At 35.5% G+C, this 17,725-nt stretch overlaps 1 protein-coding gene across 2 annotated transcripts in view; it reads left to right on the top strand.

Annotated features, from left to right (window-relative positions):
• The window catches only part of LOC125063381 (FMRFamide receptor-like), a 90,155-nt gene extending 77,609 nt beyond the window's left edge, over positions 1 to 12,546 (top strand). For both annotated transcript variants that reach the window (XM_047669797.1, XM_047669798.1), the window contains one exon: positions 10,624 to 12,546. In XM_047669797.1, coding sequence (XP_047525753.1) covers positions 10,663 to 11,895 — 1,233 coding nt within the window. In that variant the 5' untranslated portion in view covers positions 10,624 to 10,662 and the 3' untranslated portion in view covers positions 11,896 to 12,546. The remainder of the gene's footprint in view (positions 1 to 10,623) is intronic.
• Positions 12,547 to 17,725: the final 5,179 nt, after the last annotated feature.

Consider the following 17,725-nt stretch of genomic DNA (forward strand, 5'->3'; position numbering starts at 1 on the left):
CGTTTGTTCTATATTTTTGTTCCAACAAAACAATTGAAAATAAAATCGGCTCTAAATCCTACAATACACGCTGAACCATTAAAATCGGCAGCGTCTGTTTAATGACAAATCGTAGCGTTGGATTTAACTTTGGATTAAAAGAATTCGTTTTATTTGTATCCATATATTTGTGCATTGATTAAATTTATGCAAAAAAATATACCTCCCTAGTCATAGAATAGAAGGTAATGAAAAATGAACATGAATAAAAAGGCAGCAAAATTGTATAAATAATTATAAAAAAATATAATTAAAAAATTGTAGTATTAAATTAGTCAGTGGATATTTTCAGGAAGGTGTTGTGTAAACTAAAGAATAGCCGTTTCAAAATTTAGTTTAACAGGCTTTATTACTTAATTATAAAAGCTTTTTTACGATACGTTCTCTCTGTTTTTTTATTTCAGTTCAAATAAAAATTTTAATTTTGCATCATTATAAGTATAATGTACGTAGCATTCAATAAAATTGAATGTTATATTTGGCCTTGTTGGATTTTAGTACTGATTACAGATAAAATATAAGAACACATTTATCCTGAGGGTAATATTAATAGTCGAGACTTAGCGCTAATTATGACTCCCGTATTTCAAAACTGTATTTGAATCAACTATATTTATATGTACATTTAAATCTTACCCCAAGAGACAAATGGATCAGCTAGTATCATAATAATAAAAAGATTTAAATAAAGCTATACAATTAGCTATTATTCTTTTATTTCGAAGCTAAGTGAACATGTTAGACAGAATTACTTTTAAATTCATTTCTTATAATTACTTTTTATTCATATTTGTTTGGTTACTTTTATTTTTAAGTTTATTGCAAGTACGGCTATATTTTATTGTGATTATTTTAAGAACGACTACAATGTTATGTTAATCTAGTCTCTAGAGTATTATTCTCATGTAAGTGACATTTTTTGTCTTTTTGAGAAAATAAAGTCTTCTAAACCTAAGATTTACGACGTTGTAATCTTTTGAATATAATATATATCCATGGTAGATATAAGGGCATTCAGATATTGTCAGGTCATTAGGGTGTCCAACAAATTAATAACCGCGCTATGGTCTGGGGTTTAAATTAACGCGGGTGAAACAGCAGGGCTCAGCTTGTAAATATTTTGCGCAAGTACACTTGAAAATAAATATACATTCCACTGTTCAATATCCATTCGCCTCACTTCAAAGTAACCACGTTTATTTCGATATTTGATCCCGCCAGGAACGGATAAAACATACTAAATTGCACACGTACACACACTAAATTTGACTAAAAGACTCCGTGTCAAAGGCTCGTTTTGTAAATATTGACTTTATTTTTATATTGGAAATAATGTTTTTAGCTACAATATATATTTAAGGACGCTATAAAAGTTATTGCCGTTAAATTATAATACTATTTCATAACGCACACTTATAATTTTTTTCCTTAAACCTTAAACTAGTAACAAATAATTACTTATAACAGATAATTACTACACAAGTCTTTCCAAACCTGTCACAAATATATATAGTTCTGACGCAGAACTGAAGACACGGTTAAGTAGCGAGATTATATGGGGAATTCGTGACTGCTGGCGGAGGACAGTTCGTGAACTCCACAAACAGCAGAGCATGTCTTAGGGATCTGCCTTGCGATTCTGTAACTCACTTTTCGAACTCTTACAGCGGTTTTCGCAACGGCGGTCGCGCTCAGTCGTAAAGCAGTCATTTTACGATTTGGCATTCTGATAAACAATAAACTACAAGCTCCCTCCTAATCAGAATGCCAAATCGTAAATCTGGAATGCTTTTCGGCGAACGAACGGTTTAAGCAATACTAGAGCAGAACAATGCAGTCCATTCTACCGCCAAAACTATTGGTGAAATCAGGTATTATTTTTTAATAAGAAAGCTTAACGCTTCTTTTAATTTGGGCTTTCATTGAACAATATTAATCGCGGAAGGGAATACATTTAATATAGCCTGCTTAATTGTACTACTTACCCTACTTCTTACAGACTGACGTGGACTATGCTAATATCAAATTAAGATGCAAATACTGGAAAACGATTCAGGTTAATCTCTTTAATTAAGTTTTTCCCTTCATAATAGCTTACGTATCTTGTATAAATTGTGGGTATCTATACGAGTATTAAAATTTCAATTAGGTTTTGTACTAAAAACTTCTACTAAATATACATATTGTATAGTACTTTAAGCTGGTCTCAGAGTTAAATTAAGCTATCACAATAATTTTAAATATAGCTTCGGATGAATGTGTCTACTTAATTAAATTTAATAACTCAGAACTCTTAATGAATTCTTCGGTTAATATATTATTTTAATGGAGTGGAGACATTATATAGATATACGCTTAGCTAATTTTAATTGCATTATTTAAATAGAATTGCTAAAAGAGCCCGGATTAATAGCTAAGTCGTTAGAATACAAAATCAATTTCTGCGATTGCAGTGATATTGTCCATAGTATGTGTCATTGTTACTCGAGAAAATAACCGCATAATATCAAATATAGCTTCGTGTACTTGATAGTATAATGAAATCGAATACGCCTCAGATTGCTGTTCCATGATTCTAGGCATCATTTCATATTGCATTCACGACTTAGTTGAAATAACAACTCTGAGATACGCTATTCTTGTGATTTCCAATAATCTGTGGTTGTACACACTTTTCAGCCACTTGCCTTTTCAGTGCTACTCTGTTGGTTATACTGTATACATATTACCAAAATAAAAATAGGTAAAAAACCTTTTTAAGTTAAACGGTTTTATGTTAAACATACATTGTAATGTTTAAGATAAATGTACTAAAAACCAAAAAATAATAAAATAGATACAGTCGTGGGAATTATAAACATATGCATAGACTAGACTAAAATAAAACCGTGGGGCACGTCAATTGTCTACAAATTATCGACTTAATGTGCGATAGAAGAATCGTTTAATTCGTCGTTAAAATAGGCAGTTGGCCCGCAGACGGTCAGGAAATTACTTACTATTTTCTTGCTCATGGAAATTCCAATAGTTATACACTCCATGTAAATAAAAGAGATGTTTCAACTAGTTTATCGTTGGACATTCACACTGCTGGCTGGCGAGGAATCGTTTCACTGCTCGTAGTTTGTCTTTAATCGACAAAACATATGATAAAAGTACTACTCGCTCACCACTATGAAACCCTAAAACTCGCTTATAATCGAGCTTGCTAGCTTATTTCCACATTCTAGCCCTACTTATCACACGTCCATCGTTGTCGGTTGAACAACTGCCTAATTATAGTGTAACATTACAAAACAAACATTTTAATCCACGATTGTAGACAATTGACGTGCCCTACGGTTTTATTTTAGTCTAGTCTATGCATATGTTTATAATTCCCACGACTGTATCTATTTTATTATTTTTTGGTTTTTAGTACATTTATCTTAAACATTGCAATGTATGTTTAACATAAAACCGTTTAACTTAAAAAGGTTTTTTACCTATTTTTATTTTCTAGTTTTTAGTTTTAATTTCGCATTCTGTTGTCATTTAGTGCTTCATTATTGCAAGGTTCCTTGCCCGTTAGTTTATATAAATAAATCAATTCTATAATATAAATATAATATATATTTAATTAATAAAATAGATACAGTTTTTAATATAATGTTATATATATATCTATAATATTTATTTATATATTATATAATATTTATTTATTTTTATTTTATTTATTTAGTTTATTGTATTGTCACCAAAATCCAAAGTGTATACAAAATTTCAGATTAATCGGTTGACAGGAAGAGGGTGAAATTTGAATTACTAAATTTGACCCAAGAATAAAACAAACGGGGTGAGCTAAATAAAACCGTTTAAAAAAGGGTGCGTGTACTTATGTACGCGCGTAAGAAGTTATACTTCTTTGGCTTTCTTTATTTTTTTAAATATTTAATAATTAATAATAAATATTTAACGTTTTAATTTAAATTATTATTTTTTTATTATAATATTCATTCAATTTAATAACTAGGTATGTTTCATAACCTTTTAACTAAGTAACAAAAGGTCGTTGTGCAAAAGCATTGCTAAATCTCTTTGAAAAAATAATTAAAACTCCTTTATTTGTTTAAAAGGTAAATGTTATTATGGTCATTCAAAATTCTTGGCATAGCTACTAACTTCACGCATATTCTATTTCTTTTTACTTGTAGATTGTCTTATACCCATCTCGCTCGCGCACGCTCGGCGCCCGGCTATAATCACACTGATAATTTTGAATCACGGGTGCGCGCGCATCGTAAAATTTCACTCTCATCAATTTTTCATAACGCGCCTAAAGAAGTATAACTTCAAAAATCTTCATTAATTAAAGTGTAACATATAAATGAAAAAAAAAACGTTTCTCCAATGTTCAAAATTAACTATTTAAATATATTTTCCTATTGCATATATAACAAAGAATAATGAAAAGCAAAGCGCAGATTTAGATTATGGACAATTATCACCGCTGCCGGAAACTTAACCTATTTGCTGTGCATTCCTCTCGCACTGTCCAGAGTCAACCAGCTCCCATTCTTCGCTTACTTTAGCAGCTTAATAGCTTTCTCGACTCTTCGATTTTAAAATGTACTTAGAAAAGATTAATGGAGTACATAGGTTTTCTGTTAATTTTATAAAAATATCTTAATTGTAAATATTTTTAGTTGAAATTTGGCCATACATAAGCTGTAAGTATGTTACCTAAATAACTCAAAGTTATTTTACCGTCTTACATAGAACAATATATATTTTATTGTACTTTTTCTAATCTGAAATAATCACACGAATTTTGTTCCCTCTTTATCTATTTCCCTAAATCTGCTGATACATTAGTCCCGCCTTCCGGTCGGACAGGTCAAGGTCAGGAAGTTAGACCGGGGGTCACTACCGGCCGGAGCTACTTTGTCTAAAATATTAAATGTTGTACATACTTAGTATGTCAATTTAAATTTAATGGTAAAAAGACTGTGACAAAATGCTGTAAGCTGTTTCGCGCTTTCGTTACCAAATAATAAAACGCATATTATTTGCAACCAGTCAAATATATTAAATAACAAAGCATGCCCAATATATATTTATTAAATAAGGATTATGCCTTCCGATTTATTTAATAATTAGTAGTACTGCAATTGTTGAAAGCTATAAATTCAAAACGACTGTTTTGTTACAATCCTCTTTTGTAGCTGAACATGAATTTTTCCATAAAACTGGTAAATAAAGAGTAACCAATATTATTATCGGATCAAAAGTCAAATGTTATTTATAGGGGAATATATCATCCAGATACTATTACAACAAGCGCTCACAGCTGAGAAAATCTTCAGAACACGTCGCGGTAAAAGAATTCGTTCTTTTTCGGCCTAGATAGTTGCGAATACAACCTCCTCTCGTTAATCTAGTCGTATATCTCCCGCCTTTGTCGCTGCAGACGTCACGGGAAATATATATGAATCAAACTCAGAAAACAAAAACGCTTGGTAAATGGCTTTGAGCTTTTCTGAATAAACCGTTATCCCTTTGACTTAGTCCTTATACGTTATAGATCTTACGATATTATGTATGTAATTATGTAGAATGGAATCGTAGATTATTCATCTACATAATATAAGTAAGATCATTGATTTGTTTCCCTATTTATTAGTTAAATAATAATGAACGTCCCTGGACCAATATCCAATTCCACATAAATTTATAGATTACAAACCAAACAAAATAGTTCAAAAACGAATAGATGATTAAAACCTCATCACGCCGTTCAAAAGTAATTAAAATGTAATGTAATTTAAATATATGTCGAATTGTTAACATTCCCTTGGTTTTATTTTTAAATTTGGTTTAAATTATTTCAAGTTAACTAAAGCACTGTATTTTATTTCATGTCCGTAACTGTAGTTTCTTTCAAATGTCTATTATAATGAGAGCGATGTTAAAAATGTACAATCTATTTTTATACGACGCCTTGTGCCAAAGATACTTCGAAAACAAAACAATAAAACACTTCAGTTCTCACGTATTGAAGTTATCTCTAATAATGATACACACAAATCATGACAGTACTACGTTACTTTGATAGACAAGTGTTGTTAACTTCCTTTTTCCGAACATTAACACTTTTGCATACTATTTTAATTAATACATTTAATATTAAAACAATATGAAATTATTACTATCAAATAGTCATTAATTTGTAGATCTATTTATATTAAAATAAACCATATAACGGTTTTGATCTAATTTGACATTGATGTTATTAAATTATAATGAAAATGCCAGCCGATACCAGCGCCATTGCTCCGACATATACAAAGTTTATAAAAAAGGAGTTTATTAAATTATTGAATATAAAATTTATAACTTCTTTAACAATGATAATTCGGTGTTCACACAATACAGCAAAATTAAAATAATTGTGACCCCATTGGGAAAGTTAAAATCAGAATACAGTCAGAAAAGCAATAAACACAGTGGGTAAATGAGTATCTCAGCTCCGAAGTAACACGCTCATCTGGGTAGAAGGCAGTCAAAGGTTGTGCTTTTAATGCACTTCAATATATATACTATATAGTGCAGAAAAAGTTAGTTTTTATTTATTTATTAAAGCACAATAATATTGTAAGATCGGAATAAACCACGCGTTTGTCTATCAAATGTATATGCGTAAATATAGATAAAATGTAACTTAAAGAAAACTTAAAATATTTGGTACAATTAATCTAAAACATAGCCAATAGTCGTGTCTTTATTTTCAAAATTATACAGATAGTTTATCCACCATAAAGTTTGCACGGCAGTTTAACACATAGATTATCCTCTTACTGGAAGTAAACTATAAAAAAGAGGTTACAAATCACGTTGTATTTATTATTCATCTACGGATCTTCCGACTAAATGAAATGGCATAAATGAAAATGCTATTCAACGACCGACCGCTTTAAGTGGCGGCGGAAGCGTGCATAGACTAACTATGTGACATTAGCAAGTTACCAAGTTTCAACGAGGAGAACTACTAACAAATTTTCATGTTACCTTAAACTCGGCGGACGGTGGCTCTTGAAATATTCAAGTTTCTCCAACTTTACCAACTCTGAATCTATTATATTTTCCAAATAAGTAACTTTTAAAGCAGACCGCGTTTCCCACGGAGTTGTAAGACTTTATATGATATGTAAATATTATACAGAATAAGTTATCGGCAGCCAATGTAATATAAGTTTAAATCAAGTATGTTATGGACACAATGTTTACTACCACAGTACTGTTGGAACACGTTTAATATACAGCTACAATCAGTACGGTAACGTCATACCCGGAATCGCAGTAACCAAGTTATTGCGACCGCTAAGCCTATATATGTATTACCTTAGCCACTCGGGCTTTAGAGACGGTCTGAATGGTGGGATCGGTCGAGGATCCTTTTAGGTTGGAGGAAAACCATCCTCAATCCTACAGTATCATAATATTTCTCAAAGTGCACTTTTAAAATCGAATAAATTCTCGTGTCTCTATGTTCGTACCCATACTCCTCCGTACTCGTCCGGCTTGACCGATTCTTACGAAGTTTTTTATGCATATTCATTAGGTCTGAGAATCAGTTACTATCTATCTTTTAAACCCCTAAGTGATACCCTTATCACCCCCACCTACCCCTTGGGGTGTCTACCCCAAAAAATTTATTTTATTTTTTCGATATTTTTTTGTATTATACAACATATATAAATGCGTACAACCCTTAATTTTCAACCCTCTAGGATCAACCCCTATTTTTTTATAGTAGATAGTTATTTTTATTGAACTAAAAAAATGTTTCCTAGAAATAATATAGATGGCAAAACAACGTTTGCCGGATCAGCTAGTAAAGGTATAAAGTGCATTCCTGTTAATTCAATAGAGAATTTTGTTCTTAATGACGAATCTGTCAATGAAAAATCTATTTGACCCAGAAATACATAGGTTTGAGCTGGCTAGTATCATCTGCGTTAGACAGTCACTTACCGATAGCCAAACGCAGAAGAAACAAATCACACAAGTTAATCAACCGAGACTATGACACAAGCTTACAAAGATTTGTTAATGAAACTGCTATTAATCGTCGAAACAACAACAAATAGCTTTTTGTTAAAGAAAAATTATTGTACCGTGAAATTATATTAATTGTTTCAGCTCTTATAATAATGAAAGGAATTCGCAAGTCGAGGGACTGCTAAAATATTTTAATACCGCGCATCTATAAATTTACGATACAGCTACAGACACAGGGATATTGAGCATCAATCAAAAATATGCACAACATATACAGAGAAAAGTTAACATAATAATAAACCTTTTAATATTAAGCGGTATATTAAATATAATAGGAATACATAACTAAAATATCATTTAGTATTTGTTAATCATATTACTGAATATAAAAACAATGATAAAGCCAAAGCATGTATTTTAGTCCCTCACACAATACCAAAGACAATAAATATTAGTAGGAGCATGTGTGGGATGAACGTAGATCGGGAACGGGGTGCTCTTGAGATGATACTCATTCGTAACGCAGCGTCCGCACCGGTCAAAGTGGCGTTTAGTAGTGCCGCCGACGGCTGTAACCATGTAAAGACACTAGTGGCGCCAGCTGGTGGTGGCCGCGCCGTCGAACACTCCACTGGTCCCATAGAGGTTACTCCGACCTGCACGCCTTCATACAGAACAGGCCCGCCCGAATCTCCGGAACATACAGCACGGGCGGCTCTCGGTGCTAGCCCGCAAATGCAGGGTTCCCAGCCTATTCGCTCGCATGATGCCGCTGTTAATTGTACGGAGAAGAGCTCCTCGCCTAATGCTGACCGCTCCGATCGCCCGAATCCCAGCACTGTTACCTCTTTATTGTACAACTCACTCGGAGAATACAGACTCATACCACTGAGCACATCCATAGCTGGAGCTGCACTCAACCGCATCTCATTTCGCGTGCGCACCAAACCAACGTCATTATGCAGCACCGTGACGTCCAGCCCTTGACCCTCATCGGTCTGACGCACTTCATACCTGCATATACATCATATATTTTTAAAAGGAAACGTCCTATAGTTTGAAGGGTCTTTAAAACTAGACATGATACAAAATTTAAAATCTCATCGGTAACTTGCTTGGGATGCTTGTAGAGATATTGAACGGGCGTGACGTCTCCCTCAGGCGAGTTGGGGCGGCGCGTATTGTACTTGACATATGCGAGGCGGCGATTGACACAGTGCGCGGCGGTGAGCGCCCAATGCGGCGCAAGCACAGTTGCAGAGCAGCGCGGCCCCCAGTAGCGGTCTAGGAGCGCGCACACCGCTGGGAATTCTGATAGAGCTGCCACCGAGCCCCCATATACGCGCCGGCCACCCTTTTTTTGGCCGCCACCACTTCTATCATCCAATTTACGAAAAAATGCGTGCCTCGTTGCACTTGAATCCACTGCGTCCCATGTGAGAATAAGTAACAAATACTTCCACATTTCCACAACGTTCTCTAGTAAGCATTGTTGTTTAAAATATTTCTTATTAATGACATCGCTGTGTCAATTTCGATTCGAGATGTTTAATCATGACGTAGGCGGCTGATCATGTCGACTACACAGATAACTAAAACGTCATCTTCAAACTCCTTTTCTCAATAATTTATTTATACTATTTTATTTTATTTTTAAACGCACTTTAATGAAACACATGCAAACGCTTACGGAGAACACACGACACACAAAAACACAATGAATCACAAGTGTGCACATCATTTAAAGGGAAACATTACAATGATAAAATAGAAAATAAATCTTAATATATATAAATTACGTGTCACGTTGTTTGTCCGCTATGGACTCCTAAACTACCGAACCGATATCAATCAAATTTGCACACCGTGTGTAGTTTGATCCAACTTAAAAGATAGGATAGCTTACATCTGAATTTATACCCGCAATATTATTTTATTGCAAAATATTTGTTTATTATTTGATAGTCACAATTCTAACAGATGGCGCTGTGTTGAAAGTACCAACGTTTCACATAAGCTACAATTTAATGGCATAATCACCAAAAAAGCATGGTGGATTGGTGTTCTCCTGCCGTTTCTCTATATAATAGTTAGTTTTTATATTATATAGTAGTTTACTACTATATAATATAAAAACAATCTTAGCCACAGCAACGCTTGGCCGAGTTTACTAGTTATAAATACAAACATGCAATAAGAAAATTTAATAAATTTCTACATTGCAATTGTTATTATTAGTGACGGAATAACAATGGCTGCAGCATCTTACTCCTGAAGACTTGGAGACTGTCATAAAATGGATCAGTCTAGCATGTACTGAAAGCGTTGTTTACTGCAAATAGAGATGCGTTTAGAAGAGCATTACAACTGAACGTTGGTCCTCACTGCCCGAACGTAAAAAAGGAATGATGTGTTTCTCGTTAAGAGAAAATCCACTTGATTTAACATATTCATCTACCAAGTTATTTAAAGTTTTTTATGAAGCATACTTTTCCTTATTCCCGAGTTTTCTTTTTATACATAAACATATTTTAACATTTACAGATGGCGTACGATGACTAGGGCGCGGCATGCGGGCGCGCCATGAACTCGACGGCGGCGGCGGCGGCGCTGGAGTGCAGTACGGACGTGGGCGTGTCAGCGCGGGACAAGTTGATCCGGTTCGTTGTGCACGGTGTGATGCTCAACGCCATTGGGGCGGCCGGCCTACTCGGCAACGCTCTTGCGGTACTAGTGCTGTCGCGCCCACAGATGCGCTCCTCCATAAACTGTCTTCTGGTGGGGCTAGCTGCGTGCGACACTCTTCTTATCCTAACCTCAGTGCTCCTGTTCGGCCTAACTGCTGTATATCCGTACACTGGTGCGCTGCGCTACTATTACTACCACGTATGTCCGCGTCTAACGCCCTATGCCTACCCACTAGCCAATGTTGCGCAGACCATGTCTGTCTATCTCACGCTGATCGTGACCGTAGAACGATGGGTAGCTGTATGCCATCCTTTCCGTGCCAAGGCACTGTGCACCTCGTCGCGAGCGCGCTGGTATGTACTCGGAACGGCAGTATTTGCACTTATCTACAACGCGCCCAAGTTTCTCGAAGCCGAGGTGGTAGAAGAGCGCGACATCGAGACTGGCGAAGTGATCTACTGCGTACAGGCCGATATGCGGTTCCGCAACGAAACATATGTGGCCGTCTATATCCATTGGATGTACTTAGTAGTAATGTACATCGTACCGTTCTCGCTACTGGCAGCGTTGAACGCTCGCATCGTGTGCCAAGTGCGACGAGCGCAGGCCGAGCGTGCCAGACTCTCGCGCGTTCAGCGCCGCGAGCTCGGACTGGCCACCATGCTGCTAGTAGTCGTGCTGGTGTTCTTCTTATGCAACCTATTGCCGCTAGTCACCAACGCCTTCGAGGTCTTCCTCGGGGATGCGTTCGACAATCTCGACCCACTAGTGAAGACGAGCAACCTGCTGGTCACAATCAACAGCAGCGTGAACTTCGTAATATACGTCATCTTCGGCGAAAAGTTCAAACGGATTTTCCTGAAGCTATTCTGCACTGGACGAACTCGACGAGATTCACCGGAACACACGCGCGACGACTCGTTCGCATCAGGTGCGGGTGAGCGCGTGTCGCTGCGGCTGCTGCGGAACGGCACGCTTCGCCGGTCACGAGGCGCGACAGGGCGGCGCCGATCACCCGCGCCCACCGTTTACTACCCCGCGCCACCTGCCACTCCTTGCACGGAAGTTTCGCTGGCCTCGCTAGAGCCCTCGTCTCGCACCAACGGCGCTTCTCGACTACACTTCTGACGCAACACAGGCTCGCAGACTCGCCGGTTCCAATAGCGGGCTGTGTATAAATAGAAACAAATATATTTTATGAACTGTAAGAAAACGAATATGTTTATAGACTCTGAATAGTTATTTTATATTATTTAGGGTTATGCTCGGAGGAGAAGGGTGGAAAAAGACAGTATTCCATAAGTATTATAATGTATAATAATATTATAATAATAAATGTCATGCTCTCTTAGGTACCGTCTAAGGTCAACAGATACGACAGAAAAAAATTATTTGTACCCAAATTAGATTTTGCGGACACCGTCTTGAAATTTGAGAGTATTTCTTGACATTTCAAATTCATGAACAATAACAATTGTGTCACTGTGTACGGAATTCGGTATTCAAACACGAAAAAGAGATAATTAATTACAGAATATTTCTTTCCTATTAATATTTGACATATTATATGTTACTACTACAACCCATTAAAGCCTCATGTAATTCTATAACTTGCAGTTTAACCTTATTGTTCCGTGATGTACGATTAGTTGTTCTCTTTAAGAGAATCATAATAATAGTAAATAGCTGTATAATACTAGGTTGCCTAAGACATAATTTAATATCAAAATCAATGACCTACATGTTCGACATGTCTAATAAAAATAATTAAATGTGTTATTTTTATTTTATTATATTCCATACCCTACTTTGAAGGAACCATTAGAACGAAGAAAGAATAAATTACAAAATTGACATAAAAGAAGAAAATTAATATGCAGAGACGGCCAATTCGATTAGATTGCATTTTGGTGGGATTGCCTCCTCTAGCCCCCAACCGATTGTACTTGTAAATAGTTAGATTTCCTAGCTTCATTTTTTCTGGACCAAATTTAGGACATAATAAGTACTTGAAGAAGTTACTACAATAGGCATGATTTATATAAATAACATATATTTGACATATTTTTCTTCTTTGTTGCTTTCCCTCTTCTTTTACTGCAGGTGCCTGATATAGGTTTGAAAATCGTTCATATATTTTTGACCAGCCTTGCGATTATGTAACTCACTTTTCGAACTCACACAGCGGTTTTCATTTGACATTCTGCTGGATTGCTGGACTAGTTGCTTCAGCGTGCGACTCGAATCTGTGAGGTCGTAGGCTCGATCCCCGGTTGTGCACTAATGGACTTTCTGTCTATGAGCACGTTTAACATTCGCTCAAACGGTGAAGGAAAACATCGTGAGGAAACCGGCTTGCCTTAGAACCAAAAAGTCGATGGCGTGTGTCAAGTACAGGAGGCTGATCGCCTACTTGCCTATTAGATTGATGATCATCAATCTATTAGATTCAGAATTCTCAGGCCCAAACGGTTTTATTTTATTTTCATATTTTTTTGTCTTAAACATTTTATTGACGAACATAGTAGAATTCGGACTGAAATACTTTTTTTTTGTGTGATCAAAAAGGTCGCGGTGTTCTAAATGGATATTTACGGATCGTTAGTCGCAAGATGGTTCAGACCCGCTTCCATACAATAAATTATCCTTGACAGTGAGATTATTTTCACGCGAAAAAGAAATCTGAGATCAGCTTTACGCCTTTTCTTATCACATTCGTCTGATTTATTCAACTTTATAAAGTGCCCGAGAGCAAAATTATATTCATTCTTGTTTCAGATCAATAATGTACAAACCGATATCAAAATATAAATTTCAACGCCTATATTTTGTGTATCGCAAATTGTCATTAGCGTGTCTTTGATATTTTTTTCGAAAACATATGAACCCTCCACTTTTTGACAGTCAGACTTTTTAAAAATATTTACGCACATATATTTATTAGTTGCCGTAGCAAAAATCCGACTCCATACAAATAGGAACTGTACAGTTTTCGCTCAACCATTTATCTCAATTTGAAAATAGCTTGATTTATGTTTCAACGTTTATTAGATAGTTGATATAGCCCTTTGGGTTCAGCCTATCGACGTCCACTGCTGGACATAGATTTCACATCTAAATTTCCAGCATAACCGTTATGTTGAAATTGTTTAATAGCAATAATCCAATATTACTTTGTTTATTCGTAACAACGAACATTATTAGGCCTATTTCGTACACTTGTTTCATTAATTCGCTTCGTTGCATTATAATAACAAAGCGAGGGCCTTCAACCTCCGCTTCCTATACAACACTAAAGACGAAATTAACTTGTAACGAGAAATGAACTCGACGAATATATCCCGAGGTTACTGCTTTTATTCACAGCGCCTTTTATATTATTACCGCACATTCTTCATCTGAACTTAATGAACATTAAATAAAGTAATTTTAAATAGATATTGTTGATTTTATCTTCGCTCCCTATGGAAATGTATGTTTAGTTATTTACACTTATTTGCATGAAATACAGTACAATACAAATAGTGAAATAGACAGGAGCGCAACTGGCGGCCGCGGCGGTTTTGAGAGATCTCTTCCAGGTAACCTCTGTGAGGATTATTAAAATTAAATAAGGTGATAGCTAGAAGTACAAAACTTCACGAAAAATATACAGTTACTATGAAAATACATAGACAATGAAAAGGACACATGAATCACGATAATTTCAGTTAGATCAATTAGTACGGAGTTCCCTAACTTTACTATAAGATGTAAACAGGTAATGGTTGTTCAGTAGAGATTTAAAGGAAGATACAGAAGGAGCTCCTTAAGCCTCCTAAGCGGATAGGGACAGAAAGTGAATTCTATACCCTGACTTCATACCTTAAAGGTTTCGGCAATTAAGGAAGACTTATGTAATGGAATTCTAAGGATATAGTTTTCGGAAGAGCGTAGGCTATAGCTATGGACCCACATGAATTAAAATCGTTCTTGAAGTAAGAAGGAGTTTTTCGGATATAAGAGATGGAGAACGTGAGCATCACGCCACTGACGAATGGGTAACAAACCTATCCGCTTACGGAACGCAGAGTGGTCGTACTTTCTTAGACCGAATAGGAAACGGATACAGAAATTTTGCAGACGATCCACGACGATTTTATTACGCAATTCCTCATTAAGATCAGAAGAGAAAGATTGTGATTGTAGATGTGAAGATCATCGGCTTTTAATGAAAATTAAGGAGTAAATATAAATCACAAAGAGAAGAGGAGAAAGTACGCCGCCCTGCATGACCCCCTGTTTTACTTAAACTCAACTGAGACATGCAATGGCTGGCCTTAATGAACAAGCGGCGCACATAAATAAAGTTAGAAAACCTTACAGCATCTGAAGAAATATTAATAGAGCTAAGCAACACCAATAGAATTTCGAAGCTCATTATATTAAAAGCGTTGCTGAAATCTAGCAGTGTGAGAATTGTAAGTTTTTTGTTCTCCATGCCTCTGCGAATGTCATAAGGATCCCTGACTAGCGCAGTATTCGTGCTATGGACAGGACAAAACCCAGACTGAAGAACAGCATTAAAAGAAATACTCTTCTCAAAGTTCTGGCTAATAAAATTCACTGAAAAAGAAAGATAGGAAAGTGGGACGAGGATGATGTGACAAATACTCAAGTGTAAAGTCCAGATTCATATTATTTGAAGTAAATCAAGAAGCAAAGTAGGCGTTTAGACAGTATTAATCCATTCCTCGGTCGGTAGCTTACAGACCACACATTACGAGGGATTTTGAGGGATCCCTATTTGACATTGAGTCGTGAATGTCTCTCGTTGCGTAAGTTTTTTGTAAAATTCGTAGTCTGTTCTGACTGTTTTCGTCAGGGCTTTCGCGCCTTTTTGTTTAATCAAAGTTTTGATTGCATCGTTAAGCTAAGGAGCAGGTAAATGCTTCCGCTTAACGGGCCTCTATAGAGCGTGTGATATACATTAAAAAAATAGTGATGGAAGCAATTAGTAATTCAACTTTACCATTGAGGGAAGGACACTCGTAAACTGCGCTCAAGTCAATTCTGGCCGTTTCTGTAGGTATATAGACGCTCTGTGTCAATCGCAGCGAAATTGTGTCCAATTGGGTTTTAATTTAGGAGCTTTAAGATTGAGAGACAAATATAGAAGTATATAAAATATGTCAAATAGTTTTTTTTTATAACCAATAAAATGAAGTCTAATTTAAATAATTATTCAACAGTATTTTTTACTCCGTATGTCCAGTTTATTAATTCTGTATTTAGCTCATTCTTGCAAAAATATATCTTAATATGTTTAAAAAATGTTTGTTTGAACACTTATAACTTGAGGACGACTGGACCTATTTTTATGGCAAACATTTAATGTTCATCCCGTTGGTGTCGTAAACTATAATTATTAAATAGGTAACTTATTATTTACTTATACATCGACAATATTCGGAAAGTGGCGTATTTTAGATTTTTAGATAATATCAGAAATGAAAAAGGATTGACATATACATATATTGATTATCATTATTATCTAAAAAAAGTAGTGAACATAATATTTATGTTGTATTTACTTATATTACTTTCATAAATTATCTGTTGCTCATTGACTGTTAGGCCGTTTCTCCACTGCTCCGGTCCGGCAAACGTTAATTACCGATCCGATTTAGAAACTCACAACAGTACTTACGTACTTCTCCACTACTTACGTACCTCTCCACTACTCCGGCATCCGGTTTTTAACGATCCGATAACTTGCTAGATCGGAACGCGGTGTTTTATCGGTCCAAGTATATCCAAGTATCCAAGAGGTTATAAATTATTATATTACACAGGTTTATTTATAGTTTTTTTTAATTTGAACGAATCTGGATAACCTGGACCAAACCAAATTATGTTGCTATTTATTTATATTTTTATACCATAATATTAGTGGACTATTTATTAAGTAGATTATAATATTTTTAGATAGACAATATAAAAAAAAGTAATAAACTTGCCAGGGCAATAAAATATTCAGAATTTAGAACGTGTTATTAATAAAATAAAGTATATGGGTTTTAGTTAATATAAGTGTTGCATAATAAATATACAAGTATCGATCGTTGTCGGATCGGATATAGTGGAGAAGCGCAATCCGGCCTTCCGATATTTTTCTCATGACTCATTCCGGTATCCGACGCCGGACCGGAGCAGTGGAAAAAGGGCCTTAGATGATACGAAGTTAGCCGGGTCAGCACGTCTACATTTATTCTAATTTTTAGGGTTTGTACTACAATTATACATACTATTGAAAAAAATGACTTAGGGATACCTATTCAAATTAAAATTGAAATACGGTATTCAGTCTACTCTAGCACAGGAAAGGCGCCTTATAATAAATGCGTGTCTACAAATAAAAGAGTCACAGTGTTAGAAGCGAAAAAGACACACGGGACATACTATAATTTTTTTTGGTGGTGGTGTGTTGTGCTTTGAGAATATTGTCCGTAAATCAATAGTAATTGTACATTACATGATAATAGAAATACCCAATAAAAAGAAAATGGAACTGGATCAGACATGCAAAAGGAGAAGGGGACACTAAACAAAAAGATGGACAGATAATGTGCAGATCTGCTGAAAAATGGGGATAGCCAGATAGGATGGAACAGACTGGGCATAAATAGGGAAGACCTATGCAAATGACGATATAACCATTAGTTGCTAATTTCTTTGTTTGTTTACAATTTTTTTTCTTTGAGATTAAATTCAGAAACGAGACTCGGCGTTAAATTTCACCGCCATATGCAAAAATGCAATTTTTTTTTTGCTTTGACATACAGTAGTCACACTTCGATCTAAGTTTCGTTTCTGTATATCACGTTAATATAATTAGTATTGCGTCTGTGAGAAATACGCACTGTAGTCTGTTGAGAACATGTCAGATTTATACTCTGTGAATAAGAAGGCATTGACG

This window comes from Pieris napi, chromosome 3 (assembly GCF_905475465.1).
Source record: "Pieris napi chromosome 3, ilPieNapi1.2, whole genome shotgun sequence".
In the NCBI taxonomy this organism is placed as follows: Eukaryota; Metazoa; Arthropoda; class Insecta; order Lepidoptera; family Pieridae; genus Pieris; species Pieris napi.